Below are 13,814 nucleotides of genomic sequence, written 5' to 3' on the forward strand. Positions count from 1 at the left end.
ACCACCTTGGCCGAGTCGTCTTTCCGGGATGGCGGCAGCAGCAGCATTGAATCCAGTTTGGACTCCTCGTGCAGCCGCGACGGGGGGTTCCGCAACCTAAACATGGGCCTGACGCTGCTGCACTTGGCAGTGGCGAGCTGTAGCAGCGCCATGCTGATGCAGGTTTTAGACTGGGCGGAGGAGTACGGCAGGCCGTGGGCGTTTGACACGCGGTCGTGGCCTGGCCGTATCACGGCGCTGCATCTAGCTGCTGCTGCTGCTGCGGCGGCGGCGGCGGCACAACATGGTGGTGGCGGCCGCGGTGCCGACGCTGCGCGGCTTTTGCTGTCCCTGGGGCCGGAGGCCCAGAGCGCATGGCTGCAGGCGCGTGACGGTGAGGGGCGCACGCCTGCTGACATCGCGCGCGCCGCGGGACTGGACGAGCTCAATTACTTTTGCGTGTATGGCGAAGAGGCGCCAGAGGCGGCACCGAAGGAACTCTTGCTGGAAGAGGCCTCCGAAACCAAAATGGCGACGGTTGGTGATGACGGGGGCGACAGCTGCGTGGACATTGACAGCGACGCTAATACCCGGGTGGCTGCGGCGGAGATGGGAACGGGGCCGGCAGCAGCTGTTGCGGCGGCGGGTGCGTCGTCCCATGGCGGCTTGTCCGCTGGCCTTGACCCACGGGCCCCGTTACAGCATGTTCAAGTGCCGCAGCCGCCGCTGCCGCTGCCGCCGCCGCCGCCGCCGCCACCTATCCTGCCGCGTCGTTTGCCGGCCAATCCCTTTGGCTGGTTGCTGCTGCTCGGCGCACTGGTGGTCATGCTGCTGGCGTCAGCTCTGCGTATGTGGCCCTGAGCCACAATGGGGTGGAGGATCTCCGCCTAGTTCATTTGGGGCGCGATGGGTTTGAAGCCGAACATGTGTCCAAACAGTGTCCATTTCCATGTGTTGCCATCGTTATCATGATCTCTTTATCATGATCATCACCACCATTATGAATGTCAGTCTTCTGTATGAATGTAAGTCTTCAGTTGAATGAGCACTGGGCATTTGGAAGGCGAGGCGGTGTCGACCTTCCCCACAGGCGCCACGGCGTTTTGTTTTTTGATTGATTTCGGAGGCCGAGGCGGTTGGGTGAGGTAAGGTTGCATTGTTTTCATCACCCCCGTCAGGGCGGCTGATCGCCTAGGAGATCCCATACCAACCACGTGCATCGCCGTGTGTCGTGGCCATGATGGCTCTGGAGGGTGCGCGGGCTGCTCGTTGTTGGGGGCCCAAGTTGATGGCTTCGGCAGGGATGAGAAACGCGACTGAGAACCTGCGGGTGCCGGCGGTCACGGACGCGGGCGGCGCTGCAGTCATCGGCACCCGGAGTGGGTGCATTAGCATCAGCCCAACAGCATCATCAGTAGGCAATGACTGTGGAAGCTTCCAGAGATTCGGGGGCTTTTTCTGTCCATCATATCATGCCACTAAAGTTTCTTTCGTTCAAAGTCCTGTCCTGTTCTGTTCATTGGTGTCCCGCCACCCTTGTCGTACCTCCCATGTGCGTCATGGCGCATCCCCTATCACCACGGTTTGTACATCCCCATTTCGACCTCAGGACATGGCGGGTAGTCCTGGCGAGCCCGGAGGTAGGGGGGGCCGGCGGGGGGGGCCCTTTATGGCTCGCACTGCGCCGCGCTGGGTGTGGTGTGGTGCGGTGCGGTGCGTCCTGACCCAACCCTTGTCTGTGTGCTTTGCATGCGGAACTTTCCGGAAGCGCTTCCGGGGGGGGCCGCTTTGCGTGTGTGGTGAGTCAGCGGCGAGGCTGAGCCTGGGTCTGGGCCTGAGGCTCGGACCCTGCGGGTATGTAGCCTCGTCGCGTTAATCTTTTAGTTGTGCGGAAACCTGTCTGGCATGTGAGGTTGAGATCGTGGCGGTGGGGCCCCGGGTGCCGGACGGGGTGGGGCCCTGTGGGGCTCCCGAGGGCGACCTTTTTTCTGACCATCATCAGAATGTCTTGGAAACGATGTAAATTAGGGTAAGGGTTGGGCCAGAGACTGATGTGCGGTTATTGCCGTTATTGCTCGTATATGGAGCGATAACTAGAGGTATATCTACCCATGTATATCTGGTGTTTTCGCAGCTGAATGGTCCTCTTTGCGTTTTTATGATATGAGCCGGTGCCGTGAAGTGGCTTAAGAGGATAGTGCTCTACTTTGACGATGAAAGGGAAGCAGTGCCTCCTGTTTGGGCCGACGTGCACCCTGCTAAGGGGGGGGCCATAGGTAGTTATGTATGTACATGTGAGCCGTGTCTGCGAGTGGCTCTGTTGCGTATGTATGTATGTATGTATGTATGTATGTATGTATGTATGTATGTATGTATGTATGTATGTATGTATGTATGTATGTATGTATGTATGTATGTATGTATGTATGTATGTCTCGTTTTCTCTCTCTCTCTTGGCCTTTGTGGCACAACGGGGCGCAAGCTGTCCTAAACTTTTTTGTATCTGCGCACACTTCTTTGTTACCATCACCATCACCACCAAACAGCATGCATCCGCCGCTAAGCCGGTTGGCAGCCTGGCCTGGCCGGTCACGACGCCAGTCTGCCTTGTGGGCTTTGCAGTAGTGACGTGGTGGTGCGCAGGATAGGGACTGTGCTACTTTGTTATGGATTTTGCTTTTGGGGTTGCTCGTTTTCATCATTGGATCTCCGTACTTTGGAAGCCTGCTGAGTGGACCGCATCGCGTTGTTGTGGTGCGGATATTGCTGGATGAAAGGTTTCGGAGCAGCGAGCAGATATGCAGATATTCAACTCTCTCCCCGAAGCCCTGTTAACTCAGAAAAAACAAACGTGGCCCCGCATGGGAGCACCGACACGGCTTCATACGTGTCGGCAGATGCAATGTACGAATGCATACTGTAGGCACACGCGGCGCGGCGCCTGTGTGAACCAGCGCCGCTGCCATCGTAGCAGCTGCCTTAACTTGGTAATGTGAAATTTGGTCAGCTGATGAGGTCGACACTGCGAGGTGTGGAAAACCCAGATTCTAAGGCTTGTACGCCCGGGTTGGTACTGTTTGCTGTCAATTTATATGCACACATTGCGAATCAGTTTGAGGAGGTTAGGGGGGCAGTGGGGTGTGCGGGGATGTAGCTCCTTGTCCACGCGCTTGTGATGAGGCGACGGGCGGCAAGCAGGGAGTCCTGCTAGCGGGCCGGCCTTTCCTCGGTCAATGTCGTACGCAATGCAGCACATGCCAAGTTTGTTTTGTTTTTCGTATAATTTACTATTGCCTCGAGTAGCTCCGCTGATTGCAGCGGCGTTAGGTACGGCTTCGGATTTGCCGCTGCTGACGGATTTGCTGCTGCTGCATGTGAGTGTCCGGCGTCCGGACGTGAAGTAGTTCGGTTTAGGTACCAGCCCGTCATTTCGATATTTCTAAGCCTGCCTGCTCCTTCTGTAATGAACACAATTGAACGGATGCTTGTTTCCCGTCCCTCCGCCCGTCCCTCGTGTCGCGCTTTTTTCTGTGCTGTCGGTTTTTTCATTAGGGCCGCTCCTTCGCTCTGGCTGTGGGGGCTCTGGAGGGCAAAGGAGGGCACACATGCGCGCATGATGCAAGAGTGCGGTCTCCTGCGATATATTTCCTTTTCACCAAATCTCATCCTTCCCGTCGGCCCTGGCAAACATAGAGGCCTTGCGCGGCTGGCCTTAGCTGCAGTGAGACTACCCAGCTGCGCAATGGGTTGTGTGAAACAGGTTGATGTTAGGGGGGAGGTTGTGGTCACACCTGCGAGTTTATGTTCTTGGGTGAGTGGTGGTACGTCCGCTGCCATAGCAGGAGCCCTGTTCATACTCACACAGCGCCTGACATCGGCATTGATTCGGAGGGGCGATTGGGGCGATCGAAAGGCAGGATGTGTGAGTTGTCGGATAAGCCTGCAGGCTTCCCTCATACTGCGTTACCTCGTGGACACCTAGGACTTGAGCTGTATCTTGTGATATTCATGACAGGATGCCATGCGTCGTGGTACGGGGTGTGAGCCGTATTGGAGGATTTTGTTGAAGATGGTGGTTGTGGTAGTTGTGGTAGTTGTGGGATTGCATGGCTGCTGCGGAGCACACGCCCACTTGTGTGCTCAAATGCGTTGAGGCACGGTTGAGCCGAGCTCTCATCGCTGCCTGGCGGTCTCACGTCTATCCCTGCGATGGGCGAGCGAACGGGTGCACAAACATGCCCCCCTTAGCCTTATGTTCGTTGTTATTATTATTATTATACCTACTGCTGCACAGCAGCACCTCATGTAATCATAATCAAATCCCTCGTGCTGTGCCCCAATAGCTCCAGCAGCTTTCCAAGCTAACGGGATTTGTTTTCAGCATCCATTGGTCCGGTTATCATCGGTTTGAAATACGTTATCCATGGATACTCGTTATGGGCGGTGCCTCAAAGATTTGCTGTACTTTTGAGAGCTGTGAGTAGGCAGGGGTCCTTCAGGCAGGAGGTGGGGACGCAACTGGCAATGGTGCGGATGGCTGGAATCACAGGCGCAGGCAGCTGGGCACTGCCAACAGGTCAACATGGCGGTCAACATGGGGGACCAGCCCGCCGCTAGCTTCTGGATCCCAAACCGTTACGAAGACGGGGCAGGGCAGGAGAGGAGAGGAGAAAGCACGCGGAGTCCGCCCTCCCCTGAAACACTGCCGCCATTCGGGGCTGCCTGACACAAGCGCCACGCCATGAACCACTCACATGGTTGTTGAGTTGGTTGTGGTCAGCGGGGCGGCACAGGGTGCGACAGGATATGATAGCCCCCAACGTCTCTGTGGTCTCTGGGTTGGCCTAGTGGCGGTTGGGGCACACATACTTCCCGCAATCACCCAGGACACAAACAATGGACAGGGTGCTCATCAAGGAGATAGGGGAAGAGGGAGAGAGAGGCAACACCCAGCAGCCTTAGGAAAGGCGGGGGCCTTCGACAAAGTCGACCGACTGAGCAGTTGCAGCCTTTCGACGTCAAGGCCATTGTGGATGTACGCGCGGATTCGCAACACCCATGTCACACCTACCATGTCGGCGCAACCGCATGCCCTCTAGAGGTGCTTCGCAGCCCCCCCGCTTCCACGCTTCTGTTCGCCGTCGTCCATGCCACAGGGCGCATGGGATCGGAAATCGCCTAAATTCACCATTACGAGGAATTCCGGGATTTGAACACCCCCCCCAAGAAAGCGACCCCATCGCCATTATCTGCCATGGTTTAAATATGGGATACATACACACACATTTAGGTACATCTATGAACTCACTAATCTACTTTTCGTTGACAATGTGTCACTGGTAGCGACAGGGCACAATAGAGCAGAGTGCCTTCTGGGGCTACTCGAAGCCTACTGCAAAGCGACGGGTATGGCCGCGAATGCCGCCAAGTGCGAGGTCCTCATTTTTGGGGGTGCTACGCATGAGCGGAAGCGGCTTATGGAAGCTGAGTACCGGTTAGGTGGGGCGGGGTTGCGGGTGCTGACCCGCAACGAGACGGCACGGTATCTCGGGTTGCACTATGGCCCAGGAGTGCAGTTCTCAGCATGTACCAAGGAACTACTCACAGCAGGGAGGCGGGCCACGTTTGGGCTCAGCACCCTGTGTCGAGATAAGAAAATTACCACCCCCAAGCTATGTATGTCTTTCTACAATACACTAGTTGTACCGGTGTTTTCCTATGGAGCGCAAGTTTGGGGACCTGACTTCATAAATGTGAATTTTGAAGGTGCCATGACTAATCCCATGGTCCAGGAACAGCGTGCATACATGCGAACCGTAGTTGGGGCGAGGAGCCCGACTATGGTTTCCCTATATCGCGAGCTGTCACAGAGACCACTCAAGTTCCATTGAACCAATCTTGTACTTAGGTTTTGGAACTCTGTGGTTAAGAGGCCGGGAACGCTGTGTCACCGGGCATTTGTCGCTGACCTGGAGTTGGCACTTGGGGGCGTCACTGAGTGTTGGACAAGCAAGGTACTAGCCTTTCTTACTAGCTTAGGAGCGGAACCCCCCACTAATACGCGTGGTAATGATCTTATAGCGTACTACGCCACCCTTGAATTGCCAGTTAAGAGCTTTCTTAAGGTTTTTGCCAAGCGGCTTGATGCAGGGAGTGCCCGAATACCTTGGGTGACCCCCGCGTCTTCCCCATAGGGATTACCGGAGCCAAGGCGTGTCGCTATATGAACTGGATGGGAGCTGCCCCGCCTAAGGGTGCGCGTCTCGATTGGTTGGAGCACACTAAAGGGACCATGCCCCGACTTCATCATGTGCTCATGTGTTTTCGATTAGGCTGCTGGGAGTTAGAAGTTAATAGGCCTAATGGGCGTGAGCGCACCGCGCGTACCTGCAGGCTTTGTGACTGTGGAGCGGTTGAAGATGAGTTGCATGTTTTCGAAGAATGTCCCGCTTACATGAGCATACGGGCTAACTATGATGTGGTGACCTAGTCCTTACGGGGCGCAGCATGCGCACCATTATGACTGAGGCGCCACCCCTGGCATTGGCCAGGTACCTCTCGGAAATTTGGCAGGCCAGGCACGTCGCGCTGAGGCGCTTCGCCCTGAAGCGGACGAGGGAGAATGAAGATGACCTCCCGCGTACCCGCATCAATACCAATACAACGTCCATGGCCCCCCCGGCTTTTACGGACACACCCGCACTTGTGTGCGGAACTTGTAACTTGTATATGGACGCGTGTCAACGTAGATAATCACAAAGGCTCAAAAGGCCGCGGAAGTCTCGGCCGGGGCCAGTGCTGCCCAAGGTGGGAGTCGTCTAAGCGTTGTCGTTAAGTAAGCTGAGAACTAGTCTCGCAGCCATGCGCGGTGCATGGATCTATGTATGAAGTTTGCATAGCAAGCGAGTTACAATGTATTTCGGGATCAAACCACGTCGCTGTACGCCCGCGACGAACACGGGGGGAAGTTAAGCCGGCCGAGTCCGACCTTATGATGGGCGTAGACAGAATTGAATGAGCTAAAATGCATTCCCCGTATCCACAACGAAGGGAAAGGCTTTCCGCGTGTTGTACCGACTCGCCTGCAGACCTGCCACACCCTCCCACCCTCTCCAAACACCGCCTTGACCACACAATAAAATTGAAATCAGAGTTCCGTGTTCATTACATGCGAGGACGCACAGACATTGAGTTTCCTGGCGAAATATCGTCCCAGCTGGTGATCTAGATTAGGACAACCCGTTAGAAACTGTTTTGCTGTGGCACTGCCCCACGGTCCGGGTCCAGCTTTTTCGTTGGCTCACAAATTAGACCACACATACATTCCGGATTGCATTTACAGGGTATGAAAACAGGCTTTTTGCAAAGTACCAGATTCCCGATGTCCCATAAGCTATAAACCGCCCTCCACGCCGGACAGGACGAGATCGTACGTTTCATGGTAACCGATTGGCACCTGTGAACTTGCTAGGATTGTTATCAAAGATCAGCAGGAGCTTGTTTGATCATATCTCTTGTATCTAGGTGCTGAAAGCCATTGGAACATACACAGATTTGAAAATTTGGACTGGTTTTCTTGCTGCGGAAGGAATCTGTAACCATAATCCTAGCCAGCCATGTCCGACGCAGGCGACCAGAAAACAAAGGAGCAGGCATCCATAGATGATAAGTTTTTTCCGCCGGATGCCATTGTTGAGCGTGCATACGTGCAAGGGCTATCTGGCTACAAGGACCTCTATGAACGTAGCCTGTCTGATCCTGACTCATTTTGGAGCGAGCAGGCGGAGACCTTGACCTGGCATAAGAAGTGGTCCTCCCCGATTTGCAAGTGAGGTTGCGTTCCGGAGTTTTGGGCTACCAGATTTCGATAACCTAATACCCTGCATTTCGTAGGTACAACCTGAACATAGAGAATGGTCCTGTGAACATCTCGTGGTTTGACGGCGCGGAAACCAACATTTCGTGGAATGCGGTCGACCGCAATGTGGAAGCTGGTCTCGGCGATCGCGTAGCCTTCTACTGGGAAGGAAACGACGAGGGCGTGGTGAGACAGTACTGGTGCTCTACGCTTGCGATAGAGCCTATTTTATCAGCATCCCGGTCGCGTCGAGGACAGCTATTTGCGTCGAGTTTCATTCCGGCCCTCTGAGATACACCCTTCCTAAATGTATATATCAAGGAAATATTCTAGCGGCGTGGATATGCACATTAGCGCACAGGAGAGGCCTATGCACTGTCTAGACCCTCCCCGGGCAGACCTCCCCGGGCAGTGATCCAGCACTGCAGGCGGCCCCGCTTGCTGCCCACGGCCCTGTGAAGTACTGTGCCTTTCCCCTGTACTGCAGGAGCGCACGGTGACGTACGCGCAGTTGAAGAGCATGGTTTGCCGCATCGCGAACTACCTGAAGTCCGTGGGGGTGAAACGTGGGGATGACGTGACTCTGTATATGTCGTTGGTGCCCGAGCTTCCAGCGGCGATGGCAAGTATCCATAGCATGGTTGGTTAGCTTCATCGCATGTGAGCCCGTCATCATTTGAATGAAGCGAAAAGCAAATCCAGCCATGCCAGCTAAGCTGCGAGTTACCATGATCATGAAGACAGAAACCGCGATCGGATGAAGACCAGCTAGCTGTCGTTGCGCATCGAAACGTATGTACATGCATCGTTGATCAGCCGCAGTTCCCTGGGTCCCCAGGAGCCCTGTTCCCCTGAGTCCCCATGCGACTGTGCAGGACAGCACCCTCGCGAAGTCCATGCAACCTAATTTCGCATGTCCCTTTTGCCGAAGTTGGCAAATGGCAAAAAGCTTGCATCCTATCCAAATGATGAGCCTACAAGGTTGCCCGCCGGTTCTTTCCCTGTGCTGTCCTGATTGCTGTTTGCAGCTAGCCTGTGCGCGCATTGGGGCTATACACAGCGTCGTGTTCGGCGGCTTCAGTGCGGAGGCGCTGGCGGACCGTATCCTGGACAGCACGCCCAACGTGGTCATCACGGTATCCGGCACGATGCGGGGCCCCAAGCCCATCCCGCTCAAGGTGCACAGCGGGGCTGGGAAGGCCGTACACAAAATGGCATTTGGGTCAACGTTTTGGGGATGTGTGGTGTACTCGTGTTGGCCACACGAAGAATGATCAGATTACGGCCACATGGCAAGACTCTAGAAAAATAGCGCCGTGACAGCATCTGGGGCTTCTGATGGATTGGCAAGCAGAAGGCAACGCAGACGGCAACGCAGGCGGCGGACAACCCACAATAGTTATCTTGCGTAGGGCGTGTGCCGCACATTGCACTTCAACACACTTCTGCCAGGGCTTGGGCCAGGCAACTCTCCCTATCACCACGCATGACGCTATGATGCCTATCAAGGTCGTTGGAAAAAATGCCATGCCGAATGGATGGATGGATGTGGATGTGGATGCCTAATGGATGGATGTGATCCACACATGCCATGCCATGCCTAATGTGTACTGACTCCTGTACTGACTGCTTATGCTTGCGGTCATGCTGTGCCTCAACAGGCTATTGTCGACGAGGCTCTACAGATCAGCGAAGGCAAAGGGCACACCGTCCACGTGCGTAAGAGGGACTCCAAATTTCTTAACTGCAATGGCTTTGTGAAGTACATGCAGCAGCTTTGGTAGTATACGTACAGGCCTTGCACAGAAATGCATCGACTGATGTGCAACCGTTACACTCTCCTTAGCTCAGGCCCCTGGTTTACATGGGTCCTTCCTTGTTTGGTCTTCACGGAATCCTTTTTACATTTTGGCGCCTTTCCCATTCCCTCACGCTTTATTGCCCGCAGCACGTGTTGATGCTGGAGCAGCTGCCTCTATCCGACGTGGGCGGTTCCATGAAGGCGGGACGAGATGTGACGTGGCGCGAGGCGGTGGACTCGCAACCCGACGATTGCCCAGTGGAATGGATGCCCGCGGAGGCACCTCTGTTCAAGCTGTACACTTCGGGCTCCACTGGTGGGTTCACGGATTTTTCCAAGGAGGACTGGCGTTGCCGGGCATGGTGTTTGGGGATAAGATACGGGCGAATCCTGGATTTAGATGTGCATTTGTTGTGCACTCCAAGGGGGACCCCACCGGATCACCGGTGTCATCAAATTGATCAACTTCCGCGTTGAACGTCGCCTCACCTCTGTCTCAGCCGGGCGCAACCTCATTTCCATCCGTTTGATGTGCACGTGAACGCAACAGCATCGGTATCCTCCTCCTCTATAGGAAGCGATGAGTCTAACGTGCATTTAATTTTTGCTGCAGGCAAGCCAAAAGGCGTCCTGCATACGGCCGGCGGCTATATGGTGGGCGCCATGGTGACTACCAAGTTTGTGTTCGACGTCCAACCCGTTTCGGACGTGTATTGGTGCACAGCCGACTGCGGCTGGATTACGGGACACACCTACGTTACATACGGTATGGCTTTGACAGTTGTGATGGCCAGGGCACGATTTAGATGTCCCTCGTGCGCGCGTTGTGTACTGCTGTGTCCTCAGGCGACACGCTGCACACCACACACCGCGTTACCCTCCTACAAGCGTTGTGCGCATGTGGTTGGGCAGACACAATTTACCCGCTCTGGCTGCCCTCCCTTTGTCGCATGTCAGGGCCACTGCTGCTGGGCGCAACCCAAGTGATCTTTGAGGGCGTGCCGACCTGGCCAGATGCAGGGCGCTGCTGGTCCATCGTTGACAAGTACAAGGTAGGTACGCCTGGCTGTGCGACGACATCCGAGCCTGCAGGTCACGGATGCCAGTAACGGGAGGGGCTAACGGGAGGGGTTAACGGGAGGGGCTTTTAGCGTGTTGATACCCTTAAACTTGTCCCATTCAGCATTTAATGGGTAATACACTTCATAACACGCAGAAATGAAGGCGGTATTTGGCGCGGAATTGCGGTTAGGTTTGTGAATGTAGCTTAGCCCCAGCTGTGCTCCTGGATACTCGGTACACAGGTGACCATTTTCTACACGGCGCCAACGGCAATCCGCGCTCTCCATGCGCGGGGCGACGCCTTTGTCACTCGCTATTCTCGGGCGTCGCTGCGGCTTCTGGGTTCCGTGGGCGAGCCGATCAACCCCGAGGCATGGCGGTGGTACTACGAAGTCGTGGGCGGCGGCAGGTAAGGCAGGTTGTCATTAGGATGCCGGACTGACCCAGTATCGCTGAGAAAACACCGCGTTCCTGGTATCGCCACGACTAGAACTTTGAGGCAGAGTCTTTACAGACACTTGACATTTGCTGTCGTGGGACCGGATGGAACCTTGCCGGCGCTTGTCAGAAACCCTTTAATGCTATCGCCTTTGCATGGCAGCCATGTCTTACGATTTGAGGAGTCGTCCTCTTTTTCCCAAAACCTCGCTTGCTTCCATCGCGTCCGTCGCAGGTGTCCTATCATGGATACGTGGTGGCAGACAGAGACGGGCTCGCACATGATTACACCTCTGCCGGGTGCTACTCCGCTGAAGCCTGGGTGCGCCACATTGCCCTTCTTCGGTGTGGAACCGGCCGTGCTGGATGAGAAGGGCAACGAGCTGCAGGTAAACAGTTGGCGCCTGCTACTGCTTAGACAATATATGCTTCTGCAGGCTGGTACTAAGCTCGTCTTACGCCATTAGTTGTGAGCTTGACAATTGGTGGTTCTGGTAATGGTCCATCCTTTGGGCTGCAGGGTCCGTGTGAGGGCATCCTCGTGATCAAGCGGCCGTGGCCCTCGATGATGCGAACCGTGGCCGGCGACCACAAGCGCTTCGAGCAAACGTATTTCTCCGCATTCAAGGGCTATTACTTCACTGGTGAGGCCAGCTGACTTGCTGCCTGGGTAATGGCGCCAGAATGGGACGCGGCTGCCAGCGCATCATAGTGGTGAACAGGTTTTCGCATAGGGCTAAAGAGACACTACGTGGCTGCAGTGCAGCCCCGGCGACACCCTGCTGTTGCTGACCGTATCGCGCAGGTGATGGGTGCCGACGCGACTCGGACGGCTATTATTGGATTACCGGCCGTGTGGACGACGTGCTCAACGTGTCCGGGCATCGCATTGGTACCGCCGAGGTGGAGTCGGCGCTGGTGTCGCACCCGGTCTGCGTGGAGGCCGCAGTGGTGGCGGTGGAGCACGCCATCAAGGGCCAGAGCATTTACGCGTTTGTGACTCTGATGACTGGTGAGCATGGTGGCCGAGGTTCTACAACTTTTTGTGCGAGGTTATACTGCTTTGCGCTTGCCGCGTGCGAGGGTGTCAAGCAGTCCGGTTCGGCCATGCCTTTTGATGTTTGCGCATTGCTAGACGATGTACAGGCTTGTAGGTGTTGCAGCTTCTACCTGTGCTGCTGCCAACGGCAGCTTTGCGGGTCTGGTGGCTTATGCTCATGCGTGTGCGCCTTCGCTAATACGCCTACAGGCTCCGAGCCCAGTGACGCCCTGCGGAAGGAGCTTATTGCTACAGTCCGCAAGGTTATCGGCCCCTTCGCTGCGCCCGACGTGATCCACTGGGTAAGTTCTGTGTGAGTGACCTAGTGAAACGCGGTCTTTGGTTCACAGCGCATGAGAGTACTTCTGGATGACGGTTTGAATGCGTGCCGCTGACAAAACAGTGCACTTCCGCTAAGCATATTTTGCTTTATTCTCCCCTCCAGGCGCCGGGCCTGCCCAAGACTCGCAGCGGAAAGATTATGCGGCGGGTATTGCGCAAGATTGCTGCGTGCGAGGAGGACCAGCTGGGTGATACCTCGACGCTGGCAGACCCCAGCGTTGTGCAGCAGCTGGTCGAGCTGCGTGGAAAGTGAGGGTGCGTAGTGGCAAGGGAAAATGTGCTCTAAATGCGGTTAAAGTCGGCGATGCGGGTGATGTCCACCTGATTTCAGGCGCGAACTATGGAAATATATATTGGCGTGCAGCTTCTGATGTGCTCCGGCAGCAAGTCGGTCTTGCTGCTTATTAACAAGCGTGCATTTGTACGTCTTCCATGCAATTACACTATTTACATGTTTTCTTTCCATGTCGATGCAACATTTCCTGATCTTTGCATGCGGTTAATCTTTATACGCTGACCGTTCAGTATGTGGTCGATTTTGTGCGCGCCGAACGACATGGAGTTGCCCACAGGAGTTGAGGGTCACTGCTAACCTGTCCCAACCGTGGAAGGCATTCCTAATTTATTCAAAACACCTATGTACAGTGAGCATATGTAGGTCGTGATTTAGCATGGACGCATGTTGCGGTGTTGTGGTCGTGGTTTGCACGAATGAGGACGGCAATACAAAACAGGATGGTGGCTTCATGGACCGTAAGCTTTGGGGGGAGCTTTTAGCTCATTTCAGCCGTGCCGCGGAATAAGTGGGGGGGAGGGGAAAATGGGAGCTCAATTATGGCACTGGCTCTAGCCAAAGATGTCGAAGGCTTTACCTTCCATAATGAACCTGCATAGGGTCTTTGCTTTTAGCTTTTACGTTCATGCAGGACTACAACATTTTTTTAGGATGCCAAGCAAGGCGTCCGTCTTAGGGGCGTATAAATGGACGCCTCTCGCATTGGTCATTGAACACCACTCGGGGAGCATGCAGGCAGCTAAGCTTCAAAACACAAGTTCCACACATGCATCCAAGGCAAATCTACGTGTGCAGGCGTCCAAACGAGTAGCCAACGCGAGATAGGCACGCTGCATGGGGGCCGCGTCCGCAATGCCATAACCAAGATGTCGTCCCCCATTCCCCGCACAGAACCGCACTCTTAAGACCCAATCCCACATCAGTCGGGAAGTAAACGTCGGGCCGCACGAATATGCTGCTCTACGGCTCTGCAGGACCTCCAAGTAGTGATAGGTGTGTG

General features: G+C 55.2%; 1 protein-coding gene across 1 annotated transcript; it reads left to right on the forward strand.

The window, feature by feature from the left end:
• Positions 1-7,595: 7,595 nt before the first annotated feature.
• Positions 7,596-12,772, forward strand: acs1 (acetyl-coa synthetase; the record flags this gene model as incomplete). The annotated part of the gene is made up of 14 exons (XM_002948436.1): positions 7,596-7,807; positions 7,873-8,023; positions 8,325-8,463; positions 8,870-9,015; positions 9,499-9,552; positions 9,786-9,954; positions 10,252-10,404; positions 10,596-10,690; positions 10,943-11,109; positions 11,374-11,527; positions 11,659-11,782; positions 11,944-12,150; positions 12,388-12,479; positions 12,623-12,772. 14 exons carry the CDS (start codon positions 7,596-7,598, stop codon positions 12,770-12,772), a joined length of 2,013 nt encoding a protein of 670 aa, XP_002948482.1.
• Positions 12,773-13,814: the final 1,042 nt, after the last annotated feature.

The sequence above is a fragment of the Volvox carteri genome (assembly GCF_000143455.1).
Source record: "Volvox carteri f. nagariensis unplaced genomic scaffold VOLCAscaffold_10, whole genome shotgun sequence".
Classification (NCBI taxonomy): Eukaryota; Viridiplantae; Chlorophyta; class Chlorophyceae; order Chlamydomonadales; family Volvocaceae; genus Volvox; species Volvox carteri.